This window comes from Cyclopterus lumpus, chromosome 22 (genome assembly GCF_009769545.1).
Source record: "Cyclopterus lumpus isolate fCycLum1 chromosome 22, fCycLum1.pri, whole genome shotgun sequence".
Classification (NCBI taxonomy): domain Eukaryota; kingdom Metazoa; phylum Chordata; class Actinopteri; order Perciformes; family Cyclopteridae; genus Cyclopterus; species Cyclopterus lumpus.
The window spans coordinates 20173788-20198787 of record NC_046987.1 but is presented as its reverse complement, the minus strand read 5'-3'; the positions used below and the strand labels follow the sequence as shown (position 1 = coordinate 20198787).

Genomic DNA, 25000 nt, shown 5'->3' with positions numbered 1-25000 from the left:
TTATTCAGGAACTATACATACTCATATGGGTTTCCAATTGCTTTAATGGTTATGTTTGTGTGGCATGCCACTATGGGGAGCTATTGAATTGTACTTGATTCATAGCTTCATTTGCTTTTCGTGCATTAATAAAGTTTGTTATGGGAGATTTGGGGGGGGGGGGGGGGGGGCTTAAATTCATGAAGACGACAACTCATATGGCCTGTTTGAACTTTTACCTCCTGGGGGGGCATCTAGACCAAAATATGTTAACATTTATAACTGCAGGCTTAAGGGCTTATTATAAGAAGAAAAACAGGAGGAATTCTTAATACATAAGAAATATTAAGGATAAGGAAGTTTAGTCATTTTCTATAGACTTCTACACAACCAGAGGAATCGCCCCCTGGTGGTCAGGAGAAAGAATGCAGCTTTAACACATGAAGCATAGACTTCTATACAACCAGAGGAGTCGCTCCCTGGTGGTCAGGAGAGAGAATGCAGCTTTAACACATGAAGCATAGACTTCTATACAACCAGAGGAGTCGCCCCCTGGTGGTCAGGAGAGAGAATGCAGCTTAAACACATGAAGCATAGACTTCTATACAACCAGAGGAGTCTCCCCTGGTCGTCAGGAGAGAGAATGCAGCTTTAACACATGAAGCATAGACTTCTATACAACCAGAGAGTCTCCCCCTGGTGGTCAGGAGAGAGAATGCAGCTTTAATACGTGAAGCATAGACTTCTATACAACCAGAGTTGCCCCCTGAGGAATTATTAATACATAAGTAACATAAAGGCTAAACACCATCATCTCGGCGATCTAAACGTTGTTATCCTGAAGTTCACCCCAAAATTAAAAAAATATATTTTTTGTGTTATTCAAGTGCCCAAAAATTAAATACGGAGCGGAGGAACTCACCAGCAATGTCTCCTTTCAGAAATCCTGACCCAGTTATTCGTGATAATGTACAGTCACTATACGATACAATCTAAATTGATATGTATCAATACAGATGAAAGGAACAAAATATGCATTAATGATTTGGGTGTTTAACTGTCCCTTTGAAACTGATTTATGAAGCATTAATTGTTTTCCAGCACGGTGATGTTCGTGTTCTCTCCGATCTTTTTCTGTCAGGACACACCGGGCAGAAAGAAAGGGACATTGTAATAGCCGGATAGATCTCACCTTCCCAGAAGTGCATTTAAAGTGCCTTTAACACACAGATAGGAACACCGTCAGCGCCCCCATGTGGGGGAAACAGGGAACTGACGAGCTGTTACAGTAACAGAGCTTTAATCATTCAGTGTGTGCGTCAGAACTGAATGCAACCAGCAGGTGGAGACATTGGGCAGCAAAAAAAGATGAATGATCTAATGAATGAGTTTCTGCACTAATATTTAAAAAAGATTACAACAGAAGTAATGTAAGGTTCCCTTTCCTAAAGAACAGGTCTTTGTTCTTTAGTAATGTAAGGTTCCCTTTCCTAAAGAACAGGTCTTTGTTCTTTAGTAATGTAAGGTTCCCTTTCCTAAAGACAGGTCTTTGTTCTTTGGTAATGTAAGGTTCCCTTTCCTAAAGAACAGGTCTTTGTTCTTTAGTAATGTAAGGTTCCCTTTCCTAAAGAACAGGTCTGTGTTCTTTAGTAATGTAAGGTTCCCTTTCCTAAAGACCAGGTCTTTGTTCTTTAGTAATGTAAGGTTCCCTTTCCTAAAGAACAGGTATTTGTTCTTTAGTAATGTAAGGTTCCCTTCCCTAAATACCAGGTCTTTGTTCTTTAGTAATGTAAGGTTCCCTTTCCTAAAGAACAGGTCTGTGTTCTTTAGTAATGTAAGGTTCCCTTTCCTAAAGACCAGGTCTTTGTTCTTTAGTAATGTAAGGTTCCCTTCCCTAAAGAACAGGTCTGTGTTCTTTAGTAATGTAAGGTTCCCTTTACTAAAGAACAGGTCTTTGTTCTTTAGTAATGTAAGGTTCCCTTTCCTAAAGAACAGGTCTTTGTTCTTTAGTAATGTAAGGTTCCCTTCCCTAAAGAACAGGTCTGTGTTCTTTAGTAATGTAAGGTTCCCTTTACTAAAGACCAGGTCTTTGTTCTTTAGTAATGTAAGGTTCCCTTTACTAAAGAACAGGTCTTTGTTCTTTAGTAATGTAAGGTTCCCTTTCCTAAAGAACAGGTATTTGTTCTTTAGTAATGTAAGGTTCCCTTTCCTAAAGAACAGGTCTTTGTTCTTTAGTAATGTAAGGTTCCCTTTCCTAAAGAACAGGTCTTTGTTCTTTGGTAATGTAAGGTTCCCTTTCCTAAAGAACAGGTCTTTGTTCTTTAGTAATGTAAGGTTCCCTTTCCTAAAGAACAAGTCTGTGTTCTTTAGTAATGTAAGGTTCCCTTTCCTAAAGACCAGGTCTTTGTTCTTTAGTAATGTAAGGTTCCCTTTCCTAAAGAACAGGTATTTGTTCTTTAGTAATGTAAGGTTCCCTTCCCTAAATACCAGGTCTTTGTTCTTTAGTAATGTAAGGTTCCCTTTCCTAAAGAACAGGTCTGTGTTCTTTAGTAATGTAAGGTTCCCTTTCCTAAAGACCAGGTCTTTGTTCTTTAGTAATGTAAGGTTCCCTTCCCTAAAGAACAGGTCTGTGTTCTTTAGTAATGTAAGGTTCCCTTTACTAAAGACCAGGTCTTTGTTCTTTAGTAATGTAAGGTTCCCTTTACTAAAGAACAGGTCTGTGTTCTTTAGTAATGTAAGGTTCCCTTTCCTAAAGACCAGGTCTTTGTTCTTTAGTAATGTAAGGTTCCCTTTACTAAAGAACAGGTATTTGTTCTTTAATAATGTAAGGTCCCCTTCCCTAAAGAACAGGTATTTGTTCTTTAGTAATGTAAGGTTCCCTTTACTAAAGAACAGGTCTTTGTTCTTTAGTAATGTAAGGTTCCCTTTACTAAAGAACAGGTCTGTGTTCTTTAGTAATGTAAGGTTCCCTTTCCTAAAGACCAGGTCTTTGTTCTTTAGTAATGTAAGGTTCCCTTCCCTAAAGAACAGGTCTGTGTTCTTTAGTAATGTAAGGTTCCCTTTCCTAAAGAACAGGTCTGTGTTCTTTAGTAATGTAAGGTTCCCTTTCCTAAAGAACAGGTCTGTGTTCTTTAGTAATGTAAGGTTCCCTTTCCTAAAGAACAGGTCTTTGTTCTTTAGTAATGTAAGGTTCCCTTTCCTAAAGAACAGGTCTTTGTTCTTTAGTAATGTAAGGTTCCCTTCCCTAAAGAACAGGTCTTTGTTCTTTAGTAATGTAAGGTTCCCTTTCCTAAAGAACAGGTCTGTGTTCTTTAGTAATGTAAGGTTCCCTTTCCTAAAGACCAGGTCTTTGTTCTTTAGTAATGTAAGGTTCCCTTCCCTAAAGAACAGGTCTGTGTTCTTTAGTAATGTAAGGTTCCCTTCCCTAAAGAACAGGTCTGTGTTCTTTAGTAATGTAAGGTTCCCTTTACTAAAGACCAGGTCTTTGTTCTTTAGTAATGTAAGGTTCCCTTTCCTAAAGACCAGGTCTTTGTTCTTTAGTAATGTAAGGTTCCCTTTCCTAAAGAACAGGTCTGTGTTCTTTAGTAATGTAAGGTTCCCTTTTCCTAAAGACCAGGTCTTTGTTCTTTAGTAATGTAAGGTTCCCTCCCTAAAGAACAGGTCTGTGTTCTTTAGTAATGTAAGGTTCCCTTTCCTAAAGACCAGGTCTTTGTTCTTTAGTAATGTAAGGTTCCCTTTACTAAAGAACAGGTCTGTGTTCTTTAGTAATGTAAGGTTCCCTTTCCTAAAGAACAGGTCTGTGTTCTTTAGTAATGTAAGGTTCCCTTTCCTAAAGAACAGGTCTGTGTTCTTTAGTAATGTAAGGTTCCCTTTACTAAAGAACAGGTCTGTGTTCTTTAGTAATGTAAGGTTCCCTTCCCTAAAGAACAGGTCTGTGTTCTTTAGTAATGTAAGGTTCCCTTTCCTAAAGAACAGGTCTGTGTTCTTTAGTAATGTAAGGTTCCCTTTACTAAAGAACAGGTCTGTGTTCTTTAGTAATGTAAGGTTCCCTTTCCTAAAGAACAGGTCTGTGTTCTTTAGTAATGTAAGGTTCCCTTTACTAAAGAACAGGTCTGTGTTCTTTTAGTAATGTAAGGTTCCCTTCCCTAAAGAACAGGTCTGTGTTCTTTAGTAATGTAAGGTTCCCTTTCCTAAAGAACAGGTCTGTGTTCTTTAGTAATGTAAGGTTCCCTTTCCTAAAGAACAGGTCTGTGTTCTTTAGTAATGTAAGGTTCCCTTTACTAAAGAACAGGTCTGTGTTCTTTAGTAATGTAAGGTTCCCTTCCCTAAAGAACAGGTCTTTGTTCCTTTATTAAACTAAACGTACATTATTGATCGTATCTGCACACATGACTCTTCTCCTCAGCTCTCGGTACAAGGCGCCGCTGGCCACCCAGTCGGAGCTTGCCCTCACAATATGAGGAGTTTGGTGTTCTGGTTACTCAACGAAGCTTTGAGCCATCACGATGTTAAGCTATCAGCTATCACTTTTAATGCCTGACAGTTCATGCGTTTGCAGGTCAAGACAAACATCCGCAACAGGCTGCAAGGAGACCCGTCTTGCAGCCTGTTGCGGATCTCAATAAATGGGCCAGACGTTTCTGACTTATCGAGAGGCCCCAAAATACACACAGCAGTGACAAAACGTGCACACTTTGTGGTTGTTATTAAAAGAAATGAACACCGTGTTTCCTTTAAGTGTTTGTGTTTGGGTCGGTTGATTAAATTACTGTTATTATCTAATATTTGTTGTATGTATTGTCAATTTGTTTTGTATTGTATTTTTTATTTTTTATTTATTGTGCTTTTTTTTTATGTACAAATGCTGCTGTAGCGAAAAAAAGTGTACTGTAAATATATATAAATATAAATATTTTATATACACTTAAATACACTTAAACTTATACTTACTTACTTACACTGTTTAAAGTACTGATATACCTGCCTGTCTGTGCACTTTATTTTATATTTTATATTCTTATATTTTATATTCTAAATCCTTGCACTGTGTTGATTGTTGTTAATGTTGTGTCTATTGTTGCACCACCCGCCATGACACATTCCTTGAATGTGAAAACATACTTGACAATAAAAGGTTCTGATTCTGATATAAATATATATATATATATATATATATCTATACATATAAATATATTAACTATAATATATATATTTACAGTATGCAGTATGTCAGTAGCAGTCCCATGATGCATATATATATATATATATATATATATATATATATACATATATCCTGCGTTCATCAGGTGTCTATTACGTCTCCTTTTTGTGTTCGCTGGGTGACGTCATGCAGTTGTATGGTTATTACAGAGGGCATAAAAAAACACACATTTTATTAAAAAAAGGTCATTATTATTGTTATAATAATAATAATAGCCCGTCGTTGAATGGAAAAGGTACATTTCCGGAAGTTCTGCACTTATTTCCAATTTCTTTATACTTCTAGTCCACTACATTTAACAATAATATACTATATGCCGATACTTTTTAATGCACATGTGGTCAAATTATCAAGTATTTGATCAAAGAAAATGTTTGAGAGGTTCCTCTCACATTCATCATCTCTCTTTATCTTCTCTTTTCTCCAGTTTGTGAACCACTGAATAAATATAACTGTATAAAGTAGTTAATAGCTACAAAGGTACAATGCTACTTCGACATGTATGCATCATTGTGAACATTGAATATCAGTTACAATAACCATTTAAAATACTTTTATCGTGGACATCTTTTGTATTTTTACTTTAGTATTTTTTTTGCATATATATTTTATATTATTATTTATATTTTATATATACAGTATATAATATATATATATATATTTATATATACATACATGAAAATAAATGTGAAGGCCACTTGAAATGTATACATTCATTAAGAATAAATACACTCAAGCTCAAGATTTGTTCTAATGTTATGATATTGACATGCTTTGTCGAATAATTATTAATAAATATGGATCCTTTTCCGGTTTCAATGTTCGGATGGCAACCTATGAACACAAGGTACATTATTGTACACACAGCCAATCCCCATAGTCGTAAATAATAGTTTTGACACTACTAATTGATCATAGAAGTGATGCACTGGAACATAATGCATGGAATCCTCAGTCGGTGCTTAATGGCGGCACGGTGCTCACCGGAGCCTTCATTAATTAAGGACTGACTAACAGATATCTTTTCCATCAATTTCCATCTCAGTGCCACCAGACTTTCTCCATTTACATTTCAATTGACATCATATTCACAGTTGGCGTTGCCAAGTGGGACTCCACGCACATGCCCGGGGCCTCTTCCCGGGGACGAGGCTCCACGAGTCACCGCTCGGGGCTAAAAGGAAAAAAGTAGTCCGTCACATAAACCCCCTCGAAGGGATTTCAGCCTGTTAGCTATACACTTAATGAGCATCATATTATTCACGCTCCGCTGACTCCGTCTGTTCAGCCGCTGGAGAAGATCCAAGTGGGGACTTTGATGACGAGCCCGACCCAGATGTGAACAGAGTGCTGGAGAGAGCCGATGGATGGGGATGCACCAACATGCAGAGGGGTGGAGGTATACGGAGAAGTGCATGTGTTTTGGTTTTACAGGTGGACTGAAACATCTCCAAAACGATCAAAGTGGAAAACCTCATATCTGCAAAATTATCAGGAAAAAGTGTGAGAAAGTCTCATGTCTGCAAAATGATCTAGAACAGGTGTGAGAAAACCCAGAAAAAGTCTGAGAAAACCTCCTTACTGGAGAATTATCTGGAAAAAGTCTGAGAAAACCTTCATATCTGCAAAATGATCTAGAACAAGTGTGAAAACCTCATATCTGGAAAATGATCTAGAACAAGTGTGAAAACCTCATATCTGGAAAATGATCTAGAACAAGTGTGAAAACCTCATATCTGGAAAATGATCCATGAAAAGTGAGAAAACCTCATATCTGCAAAATGATCTAGAACAAGTGTGAAAACCTCATATCTGGAAAATGATCTGGAAGAAGTCTGAGAAAACCTTCATATCTGCAAAATGATCTAGAACAGGTGTGAGAAAACCCAGAAAAAGTCTGAGAAAACCTCCTTACTGGAAAATTATCTGGAAAAAGTCTGAGAAAACCTTCATATCTGCAAAATGATCTAGAACAAGTGTGAAAACCTCATATCTGGAAAATGATCCATGAAAAGTGAGAAAACCTCATATCTGCAAAATGATCTAGAACAAGTGTGAGAAAACCTGTCTGCAAAATAGATAGATAGATAGATAAGTACTTTATTGATCCCCTAAGGGAAATTCAGGGGAAAAAAATGATCTAGAACAAGTGTGAGAAAGTCTCATATCTGGAAAATGATCGATAAAAAGTGTGAGAAAGTCTCATATCTGCAATATGATCAATAAAAAGTGTGAGAAAACGCAGAAAAAGTGTGAGAACACCTCCTTACTGGAAAATGATCTGGAAAAAGTGCGTCATTTTATTTAACAGGCTGATTTAGTATGTCCATCCCGAGAGTAATATAACGATATAATTGACCCCAAAAAAAGGCTGCATCGCTATTTTGTAATTTAATGTTTTTTTTGTTATCGCTTTAATAAAATGAACCATAATCTGCCCCAAGTAAGCAGTTTGTTTATTAATAATGAAACAATGATACACGTTAGGATGCAATAGTGGTCAAGTTCTCACTGGTGGAGTATTATTTTTATTACTGGTATTTATACTTGCTGCTTGAATTACAGAGAGAGAGAGAGAGAGAGAGAGAGAGAGAGAGAGAGAGAGAGAGAGAGAGAGAGAAGATAAGTGAAGTGCATGTGCTGCGCGTAACCGCCTGGACCTGCTCCACATCAGGAAGAGAAAAAAACAACTTTTCGGTAAGTTATACCGTTTTCTAAATTCATGTTACCGCCAGCAATGCCTCCTTTTTTTAATCATTGATTTCAGCCCTAACGTGTCATCTGAGTTTAATGTGTGAGGTGAGAGGATCAGCCTCAGCCGATGGCTCATGATCGATAATCAATTAATATTTAGTGCGCGGCACACAGCTGAATTTGTTTATGACGCCCGAGAGACTTCCGTTATTCTGTATTACTCCCGTTTGACATTTATGAAAGTGAGTCCTTGCCCGGGGATCAAGGTGACCTTATTGTGGCAAATATTCAACAATTCTGGAGAGCGAGAATGACGTCATGACGCGCGCACACACCTCGTTTACTCAGGTGGGGTTTAAAGAAGAAGGAGAAGAAGAAGAAGAAGAAGAAGAAGAAGAAGAAGAAGAAGAAGAAGAAGAAGAGGTAACGGGTGTCATTCATCTGGCTGGAACACACGTGTCCCTTTGTCTGGTTAAACATGCAATAACTGATTCATTTGGGACATTTGAGGGAAATATCATAAAAGATGCACCTTGTCTGTCTGACTGTCTGTCTGACTGTCTGTCTGACTGTCTGTCTGACTGTCTGTCTGACTGTCTGAAGGTCATGTGGGTTTAGAGAGACGGGGCATGGGATACACTATTGTTCGGACCAACAATATGAATAAGAAAGAACTGAAACTCATGGAGTCATGCACAGAGATTGGTTTGTGTACTTTGTGCGTTGCTGTGATTCGCTTCAGTGTTTAACTTCGAGTCAAGTCGTTGTCATGAAGTTGCACTTTGAACTTTGACCCTCCTTGCTCATGTATTGTGGGGTTAAGACAGCACCCGGGTGCAGTATAGGACATCCTGCATAGTCCATCTATAGACGCTTTTATTTTTTAAACGCTCACCCTCTGTGCACATGTTCCTGGAGGAATTTCCCTAAATTCAAATGTGTGTGTGTGTGTACAAGAACAGCTGGTCTGAGTGTGTGTCCAAAAATATTAACATATAATATCCAATATTAGAGGAGTTAGGGTCAACCAGCTACGTCAACTGTGTGTCCGGCGTTATTATATATATTTTAAAAACAATTTAAAAAAGGAGAACCTGCAAAGACGCTGTTAAAAATAACATAAATATAAATATAAAATACTATATTTACATTGCTGATCTTTTTACGGGGTTATTACATAATACAAACATATATTTATGAACGCCAGATGTGATGATAGAGGTCTTTCATTTTGGGGTGTTTTTAAAAAAGAAAGGCTCCTGTTTTGGAGCACTATATGATGATATGTTGCAGCTGTCGTGGTTATTTTGATAAAGGGAGAGCATCCTATTGGACACATGTCCTCTCGTATGTTTATGTGTATGTGTACAAGACCATGTAGCCCATCACGAGGCTTTTGGACTCTTTGTATTCTCACAAAGAGGAATTCATTGAGATGTGCAGGAACAACCTCCAAAAGGAGGTCTCATTACATGTTTGCTCTGTTCCTCAAACGCGTCTCCCTATTTCCTCAATTCCAGCCTCCGGTTGGGACTCCGTGTCGTCCGCGGCTGGATGGACAAGCCAAAAGAAATCAGAGGGAAGTTCTTCTTCCTCTTCCTGGCTACCTTCATCTTCCTCCTCTGCCTCGCCGTGAGGACGCCCAGGACGTACGGGTCCGTCCCGCAGCCGCGTCGGGCGTTGGACGCTTGCCCCTCGCGGACCTCCTCGGAGACCATCACCCCCCTAAACAACACCAAGCACTTGCTGGTGTCGGCCTACATGGACCGGAGAGAGGCCGGCTCGGACATGCGCATCATCGGCATATTCAAGAGAGACTCCATCCGACCCCTCCACTGTGTTTTCTGCTGCGCGGGCCGGTTGTCGAGCACGACTCCGGGGACCATCATGCAACACTCTGACCGCTTTGGGTTCCCCTACGCCACCACGGATGTCATGTGTCGGATCCCTCGAGACTGCAACGCCACACACGTCGATCTGCTGACTCAGCCGGGCAGAGTGAGGCCGCTTCACCAGAGCTGGCTTCCAATAAGAAACCAGAAGACCAACGAGAAGAAGAAGACGGAGGAGTTTCAGTTCAACTTCACAGTCTGCATCTCCAACCTGTTCGGAGACTACAACAATGTGCTTCAGGTTGCACAGTCCCTGGAGATGTACAGGTCGGCACGGCAACCACACCACAGTCTCTTGCAGTGTCGCCATGGTGCAAACATTTGCTGTAAATGTCCTCGCGCTATAAATAGGTTTCATAGCAACAGTTGTTACGTTGTAGGCCAATGGGAAGGAAAAGAGATGTTATTTGACTGTGGTTTACGTCCACATCCTGCAGCACAGATCAGCACAACACGACACAGAAACAACTAGAAAGGTGCAGCTCTCCGCCAGGTGTGTCTGCAACAACCACTGCTGCATTGTGGGATTTGAGTAAATAAAACCCTTCATTCATAAACCCCAAATAGATAAGTAAGATAGTGGTAAGACACACATCATTCAAACTCCAAAGCTTAAGTTGTCATAAAAGACACATCATATGTTGGGCCCTTAAAGTGAACTGTCACATCTTCTTTTTGCATTTTTAGTATTAAACTACTAAACTAACCAACTCCTTTCTTAAAGCAGTTAGCACGTATACAGGTAGATTATGTTTTCACACATTGGAATAATAGGCTACCAACAATTAATTAACTTCAACACACATTTAGAGTAAATAAGTTTAAATGGACACACTGGTATTAAATAAGCAAGACATGACATGTTTCAGGCTGAGTTGCAGTGATGTACTGAAGAGTGTGTGTACTGCTAGCTCCGCTAGCTGTTAGCGGTTAGCCAGACACACAGTGCTTCAACACACATTTAGAGTAGGCCTAAATAATTTTAAATGGACACACTGGTATTAAATAAGACATGACATGTTTCAGGCTAAGTTGCAGTGATGTAAGTTGCCGTGCGTGTACTGCTAGCTCCGCTAGCTGTTAGCGGTTAGCCAGACACACAAAAAAGCATGTGTTAAGGGTAGTGAGTGAGGAGTCAGCGGCAGGATAAGACAGGCAATAACAGGTGTGAGTCACAAGAGGACCGTGAGTATGTAGCCACAACTGGAAATCCATAATATTACGCAGTTTTCTCCATCAGGAAAATAGCCTTTAGCGCTTGAACACAGGTTTACAACTACACTAGATTTACATTACATTACATTACATGTCATTTAGCTGACACTTTTATCCAAAGCGACTTACAATAAGTGCATTAAACCATGAGTCCAAACTCAGAACAACAAGAATCAAGCAAGTACAATTTCTTCAATAACGTTAAACTACAGAGTACTATCCGTACGTGCCATTTAAGTGCTACTAAAGTGCTAAACAATAAAGTGCTATCGATAAGGGACATTTAAGTGCTACTAGAGTGCTACTACGGCTCTACCTTCCCTATTCAAGGTATAGTCGAAAAAGATGTGTTTTTAGTTTGCGACGGAAGATGTAGAGACTTTCTGCTGTCCTGATGTCAATGGGGAGCTCGTTCCACCAATGAGGAGCCAGGACAGCAAACAGTCGTGACTTTGTTGAGTGTTTAGCTCGAAGTGAAGGAGCTACAAGCCGATTGGCAGAAGCCGAGCGAAGCGAACGGGCTGGGGTGTGAGGTTAGACCATGTCCTGGGTGTGAGGTTAGACCATGTCCTGGATGTGAGGTTAGACCATGTCCTGGATGTAGACCGTACCCGATCTGTTCGCAGCACGGTACGCAAGTACCAATGTTTTGAAGCGGATGCGGGCGGCCACCGGTAACCAGTGAAGGTCGCGGAGGAGCGGAGTAGTGTGGGTAAATTTCGTGAGGTTGAAGACCAGTCGAGCAGCTGCATTCTGGATGAGCTGTAGAGGTCGAATGGCATTAGCAGGTAGACTTGCCAGGAGGGAGTTACAGTAGTCTAGCCGTGAGATGACCAGAGCCTGGACCAGAACCTGTGCCGCCTTCTGAGTGAGAAGAGGTCGTATTCTCCTGATGTTGTACAGCATGTACCTACAGGAGCGTGTTATTGTGGTAAAGTTGGCAGTCAGGGAGAGTTAACTGTTGAGCGTCACACCGAGGTTCCTGGCAGTCGGGTGGGAGAGCCTTTTCCTGGAAGGAGGAGAAGTTCAGTCTTGTCCGGGTTAATTTTCAGGTGGTGAGCGGACATCCACTTAGAGATGTCGTGCTGCTACCTGTGTTTCAGATTGGGGAAACGAGAGGATCAGTTGGGTGTCGTCAGCATAGCTGTGGTAGGTGAAGCCATGCGAGCGAATGACAGAGCCAAGAGAGTTGGTGTACAGAGAGAAGAGAAGAGGACCAAGGACTGAACCCTGAGGGACCCCAGTAGTCAGAGGACAAGGCTCAGACACAGATCCTCTCCAGGTTACCCGGTAAGAGCGGTCGGTGAGGTAGGATGAGAAGAGTGAGAGCGCGGTGCCTGAGATACCAGGTCCTGGAGGGAGGACAAGAGGATCTGGTGGTTCACTGTGTCAAAGGCAGCGGAAAGGTCTAGAAGGATGAGGACAGAGGAGAGAGAGGCTGCTCTAGCAGTGTGAAGCTGCTCAGAGACAGCAAGGAGGGCAGTCTCTGTTGAGTGGCCTTGAATCCAGACTGGTGGGGGTCTAGAAGGTTGTTACTGTGGAGAAAGGAGGAGACTTGGTTAAAGATAGCTCGCTCTAGAGTTTTGGAAAGGAAGGGGAGGAGAGAGACAGGTCTGTAGTTGTTGACTTCAGGTCTGTAGTTATTGACTTCAGACGGGTCGAGAGTGGGTTTCTTCAGGAGAGGGTTGACTCTTGCCTCCTTCAGAGAGTTCGGGAAACAGACGGTTGAGAGGGAGGTGTTAATAAGATGGGTGAGAAAGGGAAGAAGGTCCGGAGCAATGGACTGGAGAATGTGAGAAGGGATGGGGTCAAGGGGGCAGGTGGTTGGGCGGGCAGAGGTTACCAAGGAAAGAACTTGATTAGGAGACAGGGGGATAAAAGAGGAAAACAAGGGGGAAGAAGGTGAAGTTACTGGAGGTGTAGTTATGGAAGATGGATTAGTAAATGAAGAGCGTATGTCGTCTATCTTTTTTGTAAAGTAGTCAACAAAGTGGCTTGGTAGAAGGGTGGAGGGAGGGGGGACCAGGGGGGTCAAGGAGGTTGGAAAAAATTGAGAAGAGCTTTTTAGGGTTAGATAAAGAGGATTCGATTCTGGATTGGTAGAACAGACTTTTGGCTGCAGAGATGGACGCAGAGAAGGAGGAGAGAAGAGATTGATAGGGGAGCAGGTCGCTGGCGTGTTTGGATTTTCGCCAGAAATCAAGAGAGGACGACAGCGTAGAGAGAAGAGTGTCAGTGGCGAAGTTAGGCTACATGAGTGCGAAGGAATCGGTTGAAGGGAGGGCTGACAGAACAGAGGAGGCCAGAGAGGAGGGTGAGAGGGTGCGGATGTTGCGACGGACAGGTGCAGAGTCCGTTGTGGGAGGGTTGTCAGTTCCAAAGAGTGGGAGAGAGTACGAGATGAAGAAGTGGTCAGAAACATGAAGTGGAGTTACAGTGAGGTCAGATGTAGAGCAGTTTCTGGTGAACATATAAGGTGGTTGCCAGCTTTGTGAGTAGGAGGGGAAGGACTGAGAGAGAGAGCAAAGGAAGACAGTAAGAGTAGCAGGTCACATGACTTCTCTGTCTGGATGTTAAAGTCACCCAGAAGGATGAGCGGGGGCCGTTTTCTTGGAAGTTTGATAGGAGGACATCTAGTTCTTCCAAGAAGTCTCCCAAGGAACCAGGAGGACGGTAGAGAACGACAATGGTTAGATGAACCGGATGAGTTACCGTCACTGCATGAAACTCAAAAGACAGTGGGGTAAATGGAAGCGGGTAGAGAGCAAAACTCCATTTGGGTGAGATGAGTAGACCTGAACCACCACCCCGACCAGAGGGTCTGGGTGTGTGGCTGAAGGAGAAGGCCGAGGAGAGAGCAGAAGGGGTTGATGTTGTCTGGTGTGATCCAAGTCTCAGTGAGAGCCAGGAAGTCCAGCGATTGCTTGACAGCGAAGCCAGAGATGAAGTCCGCCTTGCGGTTAGCTGACTGGCAGTTCCAGAGGCCCTCTGTGACGAGGCGCTGGGTCTGTGTAGAGCGGGTGGGATAAATAAGAGAGGAAGGATTTTGGTGCATGTGTGACCGAGTCCGCGGTCTGTAGGATCTACGAGTAGATGTGCACACAGGTATGAAAAGAAAACACATTTTCACAGGGAAATGTTTAACATGTTTATACTCAGCCGCCCTCCACCACCGAAGACTCCAACGAAGACTCCTAGGTCTTTATCCTCCGAGTCTTCATACGAGGAGTCTTCCCTGACGCTACAAGCCCCAACCTGGTTATACACCCGAGTTGGCGGTAATTGGTTACAGCTGTGTCGAGCCCACCCACAGGTCGTTGAAGGAATTGCCCACTTAGCGATCGATACTGGTAAGCAGGGGATCCTTGCTAACAGTGAAGTCTCAGTTTGCTAGAATGTGAAATTCTTGCCAAACTGATTAAGGACAAAGATCTGTTTATCTCAAGGTAAAAAGTAGAATAAAGTTTAGTCCCTAGTAGATTTGGATTACAGATTTATTTCTCAACACCTTTTCCTCCCCTTGCCGCAGGTTACTGGGCGTGGACCGCGTGGTGATCTACAACACCAGCTGCGGCCCGGACCTGGACCGCCTGCTGCGGGGCTACGTCCAGGAGGGCTTCGTGGAGATGGTCCCCTGGCCCATCGACCGGCACCTGAACCCGTCTCGTGGCTGGCTCTTCTCGCAGAGCGGGGGGGACGTGCACTACTTCGGCCAGCTGACCACGCTCAACGAGTGCGTCTACAGGTCCATGGAGCGCTCGCGCTACGTCCTGCTGAACGACATCGATGAGATCATCATGCCGTACCGACACGACAACCTGACCGCCATGATGGACGCGCTGCAGCGACAGCATCCACATGTAGGGGGCGCTCTTTGCAGAATTAAATAACACTGAATACTGAAACGTATTTATTATTCACGTTGTACTCTCTCTCCCACCTCCATGCTACCTGCCTAACCTCCCATTCTACAGGAGGGGGTGTTCCTCATTGAGAACCATACATTTCCCAAGAAACCCTTCGAGGAAAGTAAATGGGGTCCCCTGCCTCGGTGGAGAGGGGTGCCCGGCTTTAATATCCTGGAGCGCGTCTACAGGGAGGAGCCTGACAGGAGCATATACCACCCCCACAAGATGATAGTTCAGCCACGGTAGACCGACCCCTCAGATTACTACCAAAAATAACTACGACGAGTACTCACGGGATGCTCTTCAATGTGCTCGTGTGAATGTTGTGTTGCCACAGGGCGGTGCAGCAGACCTCGGTGCACGAGGTGCTCAAGGCCTTCGGGCCAGCGTTCAAGGTTCCCCCAGACGTGTGTCGGACCATTCACAGCCCGATCAGCACCCCGACTGAGCGGCCGCTGGAGCAGCTCCACGTGGACACCCGGCTGAGGGACTTCACAGAAGGTCTGCTGCCCGGCGTGGACGCGGTGCTGAGGAGGGCGGGCCTTCTGACTTCAGAGAGGCAGAGATGATGGTCAGACGCTCAGATGGACACCGAAGTGCACACACACACACACACACACACACACACCTGCAGGCCATTTATTAAGGATAGCACTCCTGCAACAACTGAAGAAGCTTTTATTAATGCTCAGTGGTCAATGTTGAATGTGACACGATGCAACTTCATCTGCATCTCTGCTTCTGTAATAAAAACGACTATTTTGACCCAACATTAAACTCTCTCACTCCCAATATGTGTGTGAGGTGCACGAAACAGTCGTACAGATTTAAGTCGGGGCGATAAAGTTTCACCGTTTTATTGCGTAAATGCGTGCGAGGCTCGAACGTCTTCAATTAAATCTTCGTAAATCTTCAATTTACAATAAAGTGAATTATCCGGAGCCATTTTATTATTTTATTTTTTTAATATGGAGGCATGGAAGATTGCAAATGATATGTCGCAGTCTATAAATATTCAATCAAAACATAAAAGACCACAAACTAAATCTCTAAATGTGTATTCAAACGCTTTGTTTTAGGGGGTATGGCATCTTTTGCAGCAGCACACAAGAAGGACAACTTAACTATGGAGACTGTACAGAATAATAAGACTAATAAAGGATCCTCTAATCTTATCTTAAAAGTACTAAGTAAAGAATGTGCATGAATAGTAATGTTCCGTTTTGAATGTAATGTGCATGAGGTCAAACTCCACGAGGAGAAATGTATCATTTCCTGCTCTCTGGCTCATAACCCTGTTAAACCAAAGATAGATAACCATGCTAGCTGTATCCCTCTGTTCCCAGTCTTTATGCTAAGCTAAGCTAACCGTCGCCTGGCTTCATATCTCACAGACAAATATGTGAGTGCTATGAATCCTCCCATTAAAAACTTCAGGCAAGAAAGAGAATGAGCACAGGTACAGTTGATTTATTTAATTTCATGAATTCTGAAGTTGGTGAACTTTTCCTCTGTAGCACCACCGATGCATTAATTCATGGGAGATATCTCAACATCCCAATGGATTACCACCACTTAAGGAAAGAAATAAGATGAAAATGTAGCTGTGATAAAAAGTCATAATTATGAGATAGAAAGTCGAAATTATTATCTAAAAAGCACCACTGAAGCGCATGCCCACTTTCTATCATTATAATGACTTTCTATCTCATAATTATGACTTTCTATCTCATAATGTCGACTTTCTAACTCATAATTATGAGGTTCTATCTCAAAAATATGACTTTTTATCTCATATTTTTTACTTTCTATCTCATAAATATGACTTTCTATCTCATAATGTCGACTTTCTAGCTCATAATTATCACTTTCTATCTAATAAATATGACATTTTATCTCATATTTTGACTTTCTATAATTTTCTATGTCATAATTTTGAGCTAAATGTTTATCTTATTATGTTCTTTTATTGGTGTCAATGGGCTTCCATATACCCTACATACTCTGATGAGGCGTTCATGGTTCCTCCACCCTCTATCCTACGGTCCATCCCCCAGAGTTGTCCAGAGGCCTCATCAGGCCAAACCCCTGCGTTGCTACGGGCCTTCCTATTGGCCGACGCTGTACTTTGTGGTCAGTGCTAACAACAGTAGAGATAAGAGGGGGCTATCAAAAGGTCACCTGGGCCATAAAGACAACTGCAGAAGGTGTCATATTCACTGAGATGCCCTATTGTTGTGTTGTGTGGATCAAATGTCACAAAGTGACATCTGGATGAGAGGACAACACACACAAAGCAGAGATGCTCTGCGGGGACATCTGCTGGTGGAAAATAGCATTTAATCTTCAAGATAAATGTCATTTTTACTCTAAATTACAACTCTTGTGGGAACAGGACTCCCACCAGCTAGGAGAGGCTCTCACTACGGCCTCCAACACCCCCCATCAGGGTGATGGGGGGTGTTGTGAACTTCCAGAGTTGTAAAGCCTTCAGATTATGAACGTAAACATAAACCAATTAACCTGTCAAATGTCAAATTTAAATCCTCCATAACAAAGCGGTGGGCGTGCGTCACGAGGAACGTGTTCCCCGTCAGCGTCCATTCATCACCATCGTATGACATCTCTCTTTAAACAACGCAGCAGGCGTATGTATATTTGCACAAGTCTTATATTTACTTTAGGGATCAAAGGGCAACGGTGGCGCTTCAACTGTAGCTCATGGGGATCAGGTGGTTGTCCCGTAACCAGAAGGCACCCGGTTCGATCCCCGCTCCCCCCATTAGTTGCATGTCGAAGTGTCCTTGAGCAAGACTCTGAACACCCAGTTGCTCCCCGGGCGCTTTCACAGCAGCCCACTGCTCCTTAATTATTAAGGATGGGTTAAATGCAGAGGACAAATTTCATTTATATGTAAAAATGTAATATGACAATAAAATACGGTTTAAGTTTAAGTTAAGATAAGGAATTCAGCGAGAAGAAGCTGTATTTCTGATTATGGGACCATCGAGGATCACACACCTCACACCTTATTTGGATAAAGTCCCCAATGTCTCTTCAAGGAGCATAAACACTATCACTTATATTTTTTATTATTTGTTACCACGTCGGGCTCCAGTGGTCTTCATAGATTACAGCGTGTGTATTATTTTAGTAACTGTCTAAATATTCAGTTTATTTTTGCGCTATCAGATGGAGAAAAAAAATGAAGTCAAAGGTTTTGCATTAAAAAGAAAAGAGATGAAAAGTTGCAGGTGATTCAATTTATTTTGATTATTTTTGGTTATTATTGTGTTTTTTTTATTTTTTAGCTTTTTAATACATCTTCACGAGCTTTACGTCACTTTAATGCTGCAGCTGGTAAAGGTGGAGCTCATTTTAATAACTATAGTTTGATCTGAAATAGTTCATCATCTTTTGTCAGTTATTATTTTTGTATTAATAATATGACTTAGGTTATTTGCCTCTGAGATGGAGAGGAGTGTAGAAGTATAAAGTATATCCTAGAAACAGAAATACTTCAGTAAAGTACAAGTACCTCAAAATGTAACCAAGTATACTCGAGTACATTCTGTTAGTAACTTTCCTCCACTGATTATAATAAAGCAGCTTATTTTGGCATCATAACCTGTTTGTGGTCTAAACTAAAATAACACTTGTATTACTTTTAATAAGCATGTTTACTTTACGTCGTGTTGTTGTTTTGTTGTTGTCCTTTGGTCAGTGTGACCGATGCATGAAAAATAATAGTTCATAAAGTCAAACTGCAGCTCGTGCAAAGCACAGAATGACTTGTGGACTTTGATATTTAAATGTCTACGTGTCAGTGTTGAAAAGCTGCAGGTTATTAATCAACGGCCAACGCCCCATTGATGTGGCTTTATACAATGTGAAGTACTTGATTTATACTCCTTGTATATACAGGGGTGTGTGTGTGTGTGTGTGTGTGTGTTTGTGTGTGTGGGTGCGTGTATGTGTATTTGTGTGTGTGTGTGTGTGTGTGTGTGCGTGTGTGTGTGTGGGTGTGTGTATGTGTATTTGTGTGTGTGTGTGGGTGTGTGTGTGTGTGTGTGTGGGTATGTGTATGTATGAGTGTGTGTACGTGTATGTGAATGTGTGTGTGTGTATGTGTGTGGGAATGTGTGTGTGTATGTATGTATGTTTGTGTGTGTGGGGGGTATGTGTGTGTGTGTGTGTGTATGTATGAGTGTGTGTACGTGTATGTGAATGTGTGTGTGTGTGTGTGTGTATGTGTGTGGGAATGTGTGTGTGTGTGTATGTATGTATGTTTGTGTGGGGGGGGGGGGGATATGTGTGTGTGTATGTGTGTAGGAATGTGTGTGTGTGTGTGTGTATGTATGTATGTTTGTGTGTGGGGGGGGGTATGTGTGTGTGTATGTGTGTATGTATGAGTGTGTGTACGTGTATGTGAATGTGTGTGTGTGTGTATGTATGTATGTTTGTGTGTGGGGGGGGTATGTGTGTGTGTATGTGTGTAGGAATGTGTGTGTGTGTGTGTGTATGTATGTATGTTTGTGTGTGGGGGGGGTATGTGTGTGTGTATGTGTGTAGGAATGTGTGCATCAGGACAGCAGAAAGTCTCGACATCTTCCGTCGCAAACTAAAAACACATCTTTTTCGACTATACCTTGAATAGGGAAGGTAGAGCCGTAGTAGCACTCTAGTAGCACTTAAATGTCTCTTACTGATAGCACTTTGTTGTTTAACACTTTAGTAGCACTTAAATGTCTCTTACTGATAGCACTTTGTAGTTTAACGTTATTGAAGAAATTGTACTTGCTTGATTCTTGTTGTTCTGAGTTTGGACTCACGGTTTAATGCACTTATTGTAAGTCGCTTTGGATAAAAGCGTCAGCTAAATGACATGTAATGTAATGTAATGTAATGTAATGTGCGTGTGTGAGCGTGTGTTTGTGTGTGTGAGTGAGGGAGAGAGAGAGAGAGTTGGCCACGCCCCATTATGACATTGTGAACACCTATATTTTAATAGGTGGGCAACGTGATTGTGAACGTTTGACGCAGTGTTCCTGTCGGCTACAAAGGATTTAAGACATTTTTGATTATTATTGGAAAGGAAAGAAAATCACGGTAACAACACTTCATATATATGTGTATATAAGTACATTTAGTCCACAAATATTAGTTTCATAAACTACTTATGGAAGAAAACGTTTTGATTCCAAATCAAGATTAGAGGAAAAGGTTGAAATTTGTTCTCTGGATTATTCTAAAAGTACATAAAGTAAAGTTAATATTAGATTGTATTGCAGTCTTAATATAATAACACTGTTCCGGTCCTTCTTCTGGAATAACGGAACAGTCCCTCTCTCGTGTGACAGCGGGCTCCCTCTCGGTGTGTCCCGGTGCATGACGGTAAACGGTGGATCAGTCGCACACTCGGGCGCAGGTGCGCGCGGCTGGTCGGGACGCTGAACACGCGCGCGCGGTGACTCCGGGACTCGAACACTTTTCCGCTTCTCCCTGCGTACCGGCCAACCGTGCTTCCAAACCGGAGGGAAGGTCACGCGTCGACCGTTCATCTTTTTGTGTGTGCCCGTGCGTGTGTATATTTCATTCTCTCGTCCTTCATATCTGCATTAACATTAATACTAATGCTCCTGAGGTTAGTGGCCATTTTAATATTCAATTTATTTGCTGGAGGTGTTTTATTTTTTATTTTTTATATTTTTATTCATTATCTTTTTCGATTATCATGTTAGAAATTGAAGGAAGAAGTAAATAATTTACTAACACAACAGTATACGCACATATTTTAACAATGTACTCATAGTGAAAAGTATTTATAATGCAGAGTGGCTTATTAGAATTATTCATGATTTAAAAACACTACACTTCATATACTTTTGGTAGTTTTAATCATATTTTATAGGCCGTTGTGTTTTTCTATCTAAAATCTTAATTTGAAAAGTGACAACTATACAGCTCTTAAATAAATATAGTGCAACGCCTACAGAAGTATAAAGTACCTCAAAATACAGCTTAAAAGTATCCATGTACCTCGTTACTTCTCAGGTGTGTGTGATACTATTGTGAGCGGTACCACAACCGTCTAGCGGTAATAACTCTGAAGGAGCTCCACGACGACGAGTGAGCCGTCGTTGTTACTCGTGTCCTCGTGGGCGTCGGTGTCCGCCACATGAACCCCATCTCATTGGATCCCCTGAACTAGGAGCCTTTTCCTGGAACCGGTAATACAGGTCGGGGGCGGCATTACAGGAAGTATCTTCCCCTTCTTTCTGGTGCATGATTATCTACAGATTGTAGAGGACTGAAACCAGATTTCCATTGTGGATTAAGCTCGTATGGGGGGGGGGGGGGGGGCGGGGGAGGAATCAGTTGACTTCCCAGTCAGCCTTGAGTGTGAATGTGTTTTGCTCGAGTCGTTCCTTATTTCTGAAACCCCGGGCGCCAGTGAGTGCACCCTTCCCCTCCCTCTCTCTGCATGGCGTGTTGGGTCAATTTGTTAAAGTCTGCTCGGCTCTGCAGGAGTAAAACAATATAGAGACGGCGTGTGGGCGCTACATGCTTATCATAGGAAAGATCTCGTAGTAGCAGAGGGGACTAGAGCGAGAGCACTTTAAAGCCGGGTTAAGTTTTAGGACGTTTTGTTTGAATGGATCGTGTCAATCAATAATGGTTTGATCGCTTTGACATTCGGAACAGACATCCCTCAGTTATTTTGGTGATCCCTTGACTCGTCAAATTAGTCCCTGCTGTACTTTTTCTTTTTTTGGGGGGTTTTAATAGGTAGTATCGTGCATGCAATGCTAACAATGTCCAAGTACGTGAATCGAAATCTTCTCCGGGTAATAAAAAAAAAAACAGGAACGTTGTCAATGAGAGGATTTATGGTCGTGCTGCTTTTTTATTGGATTGCATTGATTCGTTCAACATGATGGAAGAATATGAGACCAGATGGAAGATAAAGACAAATAGAAGTTTATATAAAGAAGGTTGACCGAGGGTGCCTTTTGGAGTCGTAGACCTCTCTGCACGGTTATTCCAGTCTGTTCCTCAAACGCGTCTCTCTGATCTCTCCTCATTCCTCAATTCCAGCCTCCGGTTGGGACTCCGTGTCGTCCGCGGCTGGATGGACAAGCCAAAAGAAATCAGAGGGAAGTTCTTCTTCCTCTTCATGGCTACCTTCGTCTTCCTCCTCTGCCTCGCCATGAGGACGCCCAGGACGTACGGGTCCGTCCCGCAGCCGCGTCGGGCGTCGGACGCTTGCCCCTCGCGGACCTCCTCAGAGACCATCACCCCCCTAAACAACACCAAGCACTTGCTGGTGTCGGCCTACATGGACCGGAGAGAGGCCGGCTCGGACGTGCGCATCATCGGCATATTCAAGAGAGACTCCATCCGACCCCTCCACTGTGTTTTCTGCTGCGCGGGCCGGTTGTCGAGCACGACTCCGGGGACCATCATGCAACACTCTGACCACTTTGGGTTCCCCTACGCCACCACGGATGTCATGTGTCGGATCCCTCGAGACTGCAACGCCACACACGTCGATCTGCTGACTCAGCCGGGCAGAGTGAGGCCGCTTCACCAGAGCTGGCTTCCAATAAGAAACCAGAAGACCAACGAGAAGAAGAAGACGGAGGAGTTTCAGTTCAACTTCACAGTCTGCATCTCCAACCTGTTCGGAGACTACAACAATGTGCTTCAGGTTGCACAGTCCCTGGAGATGTACAGGTCGGCACGGCAACCACACCACAGTCTCTTGCAGTGTCGCCATGGTGCAAACATTTGCTGTAAATGTCCTCGCGCTATAAATAGGTTTCATAGCAACAGTTGTTACGTTGTAGGCCAATGGGAAGGAAAAGAGATGTTATTTGACTGTGGTTTACGTCCACATCCTGCAGCACAGATCAGCACAACACGACACAGAAACAACTAGAAAGGTGCAGCTCTCCGCCAGGTGTGTCTGCAACAACCACTGCTGCATTGTGGGATTTGAGTAAATAAAACCCTTCATTCATAAACCCCAAATAGATAAGTAAGATAGTGGTAAGACACACATCATTCAAACTCCAAAGCTCAAGTTGTCATAAAAGACACATCATATGTTGGGCCCTTAAAGTGAACTGTCACATCTTCTTTTTGCATTTTTAGTATTAAACTACTAAACTAACCAACTCCTTTCTTAAAGCAGTTAGCACGTATACAGGTAGATTATGTTTTCACACATTGGAATAATAGGCTACCAACAATTAATTAACTTCAACACACATTTAGAGTAAATAAGTTTAAATGGACACACTGGTATTAAATAAGCAAGACATGACATGTTTCAGGCTGAGTTGCAGTGATGTACTGAAGAGTGTGTGTACTGCTAGCTCCGCTAGCTGTTAGCGGTTAGCCAGACACACAGTGCTTCAACACACATTTAGAGTAGGCCTAAATAATTTTAAATGGACACACTGGTATTAAATAAGACATGACATGTTTCAGGCTAAGTTGCAGTGATGTAAGTTGCTGTGCGTGTACTGCTAGCTCCGCTAGCTGTTAGCGGTTAGCCAGACACACAGTGCAAAAGAGAAAAAAGCACGTGTGGCCCCTACTGGCCAGTTAAGGGTAGTGAGTGAGGAGTCAGCGGCAGGATAAGACAGGCAATAACAGGTGTGAGTCACAAGAGGACCGTGAGTATGTAGCCACAACTGGAAATCCATAATATTACGCAGTTTTCTCCATCAGGAAAATAGCCTTTAGCGCTTGAACACAGGTTTACAACTACACTAGATTTACTTCTCAACACCTTTTCCTCCCCTTGCCGCAGGTTACTGGGCGTGGACCGCGTGGTGATCTACAACACCACCTGCGGCCCGGACCTGGACCGCCTGCTGCGGGGCTACGTCCAGGAGGGCTTCGTGGAGATGGTCCCCTGGCCCATCGACCGGCACCTGAACCCGTCTCGTGGCTGGCTCTTCTCGCAGAGTGGGGGGGACTTGCACTACTTCGGCCAGCTGACCACGCTCAACGAGTGCGTCTACAGGTCCATGGAGCGCTCGCGCTACGTCCTGCTGAACGACATCGACGAGATCATCATGCCGTACCGACACGACAACCTGACCGCCATGATGGACGCGCTGCAGCGACAGCATCCACATGTAGGGGGCGCTCCTGGCTTCATGAGCAAAACCTCCAGATTAGATCTTGATGTTGTTTTTTTAATATGTAAATTCTCTCTATGTTCCATGCTGTATGACATCGTGCAGACGGGAGAGTTCCTCATTGAGAACCACATCTTCCCCAAGATACACTTTGAGCCCAGCAGGAGGTTCCACCTGCCTCAGTGGGACGGGGTGCCGGGCGTCAACATCCTGGAGCACGTCTACAGGGAGGACCCCGACAGGGGGTCCTACCACCCCCACAAGATGATAGTTCAGCCTAGGTGGGCGGAGAACACACACACACACACACATATTACATTACCTGTCACACACACACACACACACACACATTACATTACATGTATGGGGTCAGATCAGTCTCAATATTTGCAAATGCACACAGAGAGACTTACAAATGCACACACAAAGATTTACAAATAAATTAATCTCACAAATGCACGCAGAACGATCCACAAATACCTTTCCAATGCACACATAAATAAATTTACGATTTATATAAATGTAAAAGAAAAACCACAAATACATTTCTGCATTTCTATGTGGATTCTTCTATTTGTTTGTGGATTTGTGTTTATTTATTTGTCAATCGCACTGCATTTGTTCGTGGATTGCTTCACGTGTGTGTGTGGATTTATGAGACTCCCCTGCTGTGGCTAGATTTGCAAATGTTTTTTGTTTTTTTTAAACTGACCTATCAGATGTCCCCCTCATTTTCAGCCAATCACATGAGCGCATCTCCCTCTCCCCTCCGAGCTGTGTGAGCCTACGGGTGATGTTATGTATAAATATATATATATATATATGTATATATGTATATATATATATATATATGTATATGTGTATATATATATATATATATATGTGTATATATATATATATATATATATATATATATGTGTATATATATATATATAT

General features: G+C 42.6%; 2 protein-coding genes across 2 annotated transcripts in view; both read left to right on the top strand.

The window, feature by feature from the left end:
- Window positions 1-7868: 7868 nt before the first annotated feature.
- LOC117725463 lies at window positions 7869-15679 on the top strand. Its single transcript, XM_034525646.1, has 5 exons — window positions 7869-7897; window positions 9415-10053; window positions 14531-14861; window positions 14976-15151; window positions 15247-15679. The coding sequence occupies exons 2-5, from the start codon at window positions 9449-9451 to the stop codon at window positions 15476-15478; spliced, it is 1344 nt and encodes a 447-aa protein (XP_034381537.1). The 5' UTR covers window positions 7869-7897; window positions 9415-9448; the 3' UTR covers window positions 15479-15679.
- A 6303-nt stretch (window positions 15680-21982) lies between these two features.
- The window catches only part of LOC117751626, a 4371-nt gene continuing 1353 nt past the window's right edge, over window positions 21983-25000 (top strand). Inside the window, exons 1-3 of the mRNA XM_034563557.1 lie at window positions 21983-22646; window positions 23731-24061; window positions 24170-24345. Of these exons, the coding sequence (XP_034419448.1) occupies window positions 22042-22646; window positions 23731-24061; window positions 24170-24345 (1112 nt within the window). The 5' untranslated portion in view covers window positions 21983-22041. The remainder of the gene's footprint in view (window positions 22647-23730; window positions 24062-24169; window positions 24346-25000) is intronic.

Excerpts from the sequence above, each read along its gene's own strand:
- LOC117725463 (XM_034525646.1), top strand. The coding sequence starts at position 9,449 with ATGGACAAGCCAAAAGAAATCAGAGGGAAGTTCTTCTTCCTCTTCCTG. Across the intron at positions 10,054-14,530 it reads CAGTCCCTGGAGATGTACAG|GTTACTGGGCGTGGACCGCG; the intron begins GTCGGCACGGCA and ends CCCTTGCCGCAG. Across the intron at positions 14,862-14,975 it reads TGCAGCGACAGCATCCACAT|GAGGGGGTGTTCCTCATTGA; the intron begins GTAGGGGGCGCT and ends CCCATTCTACAG.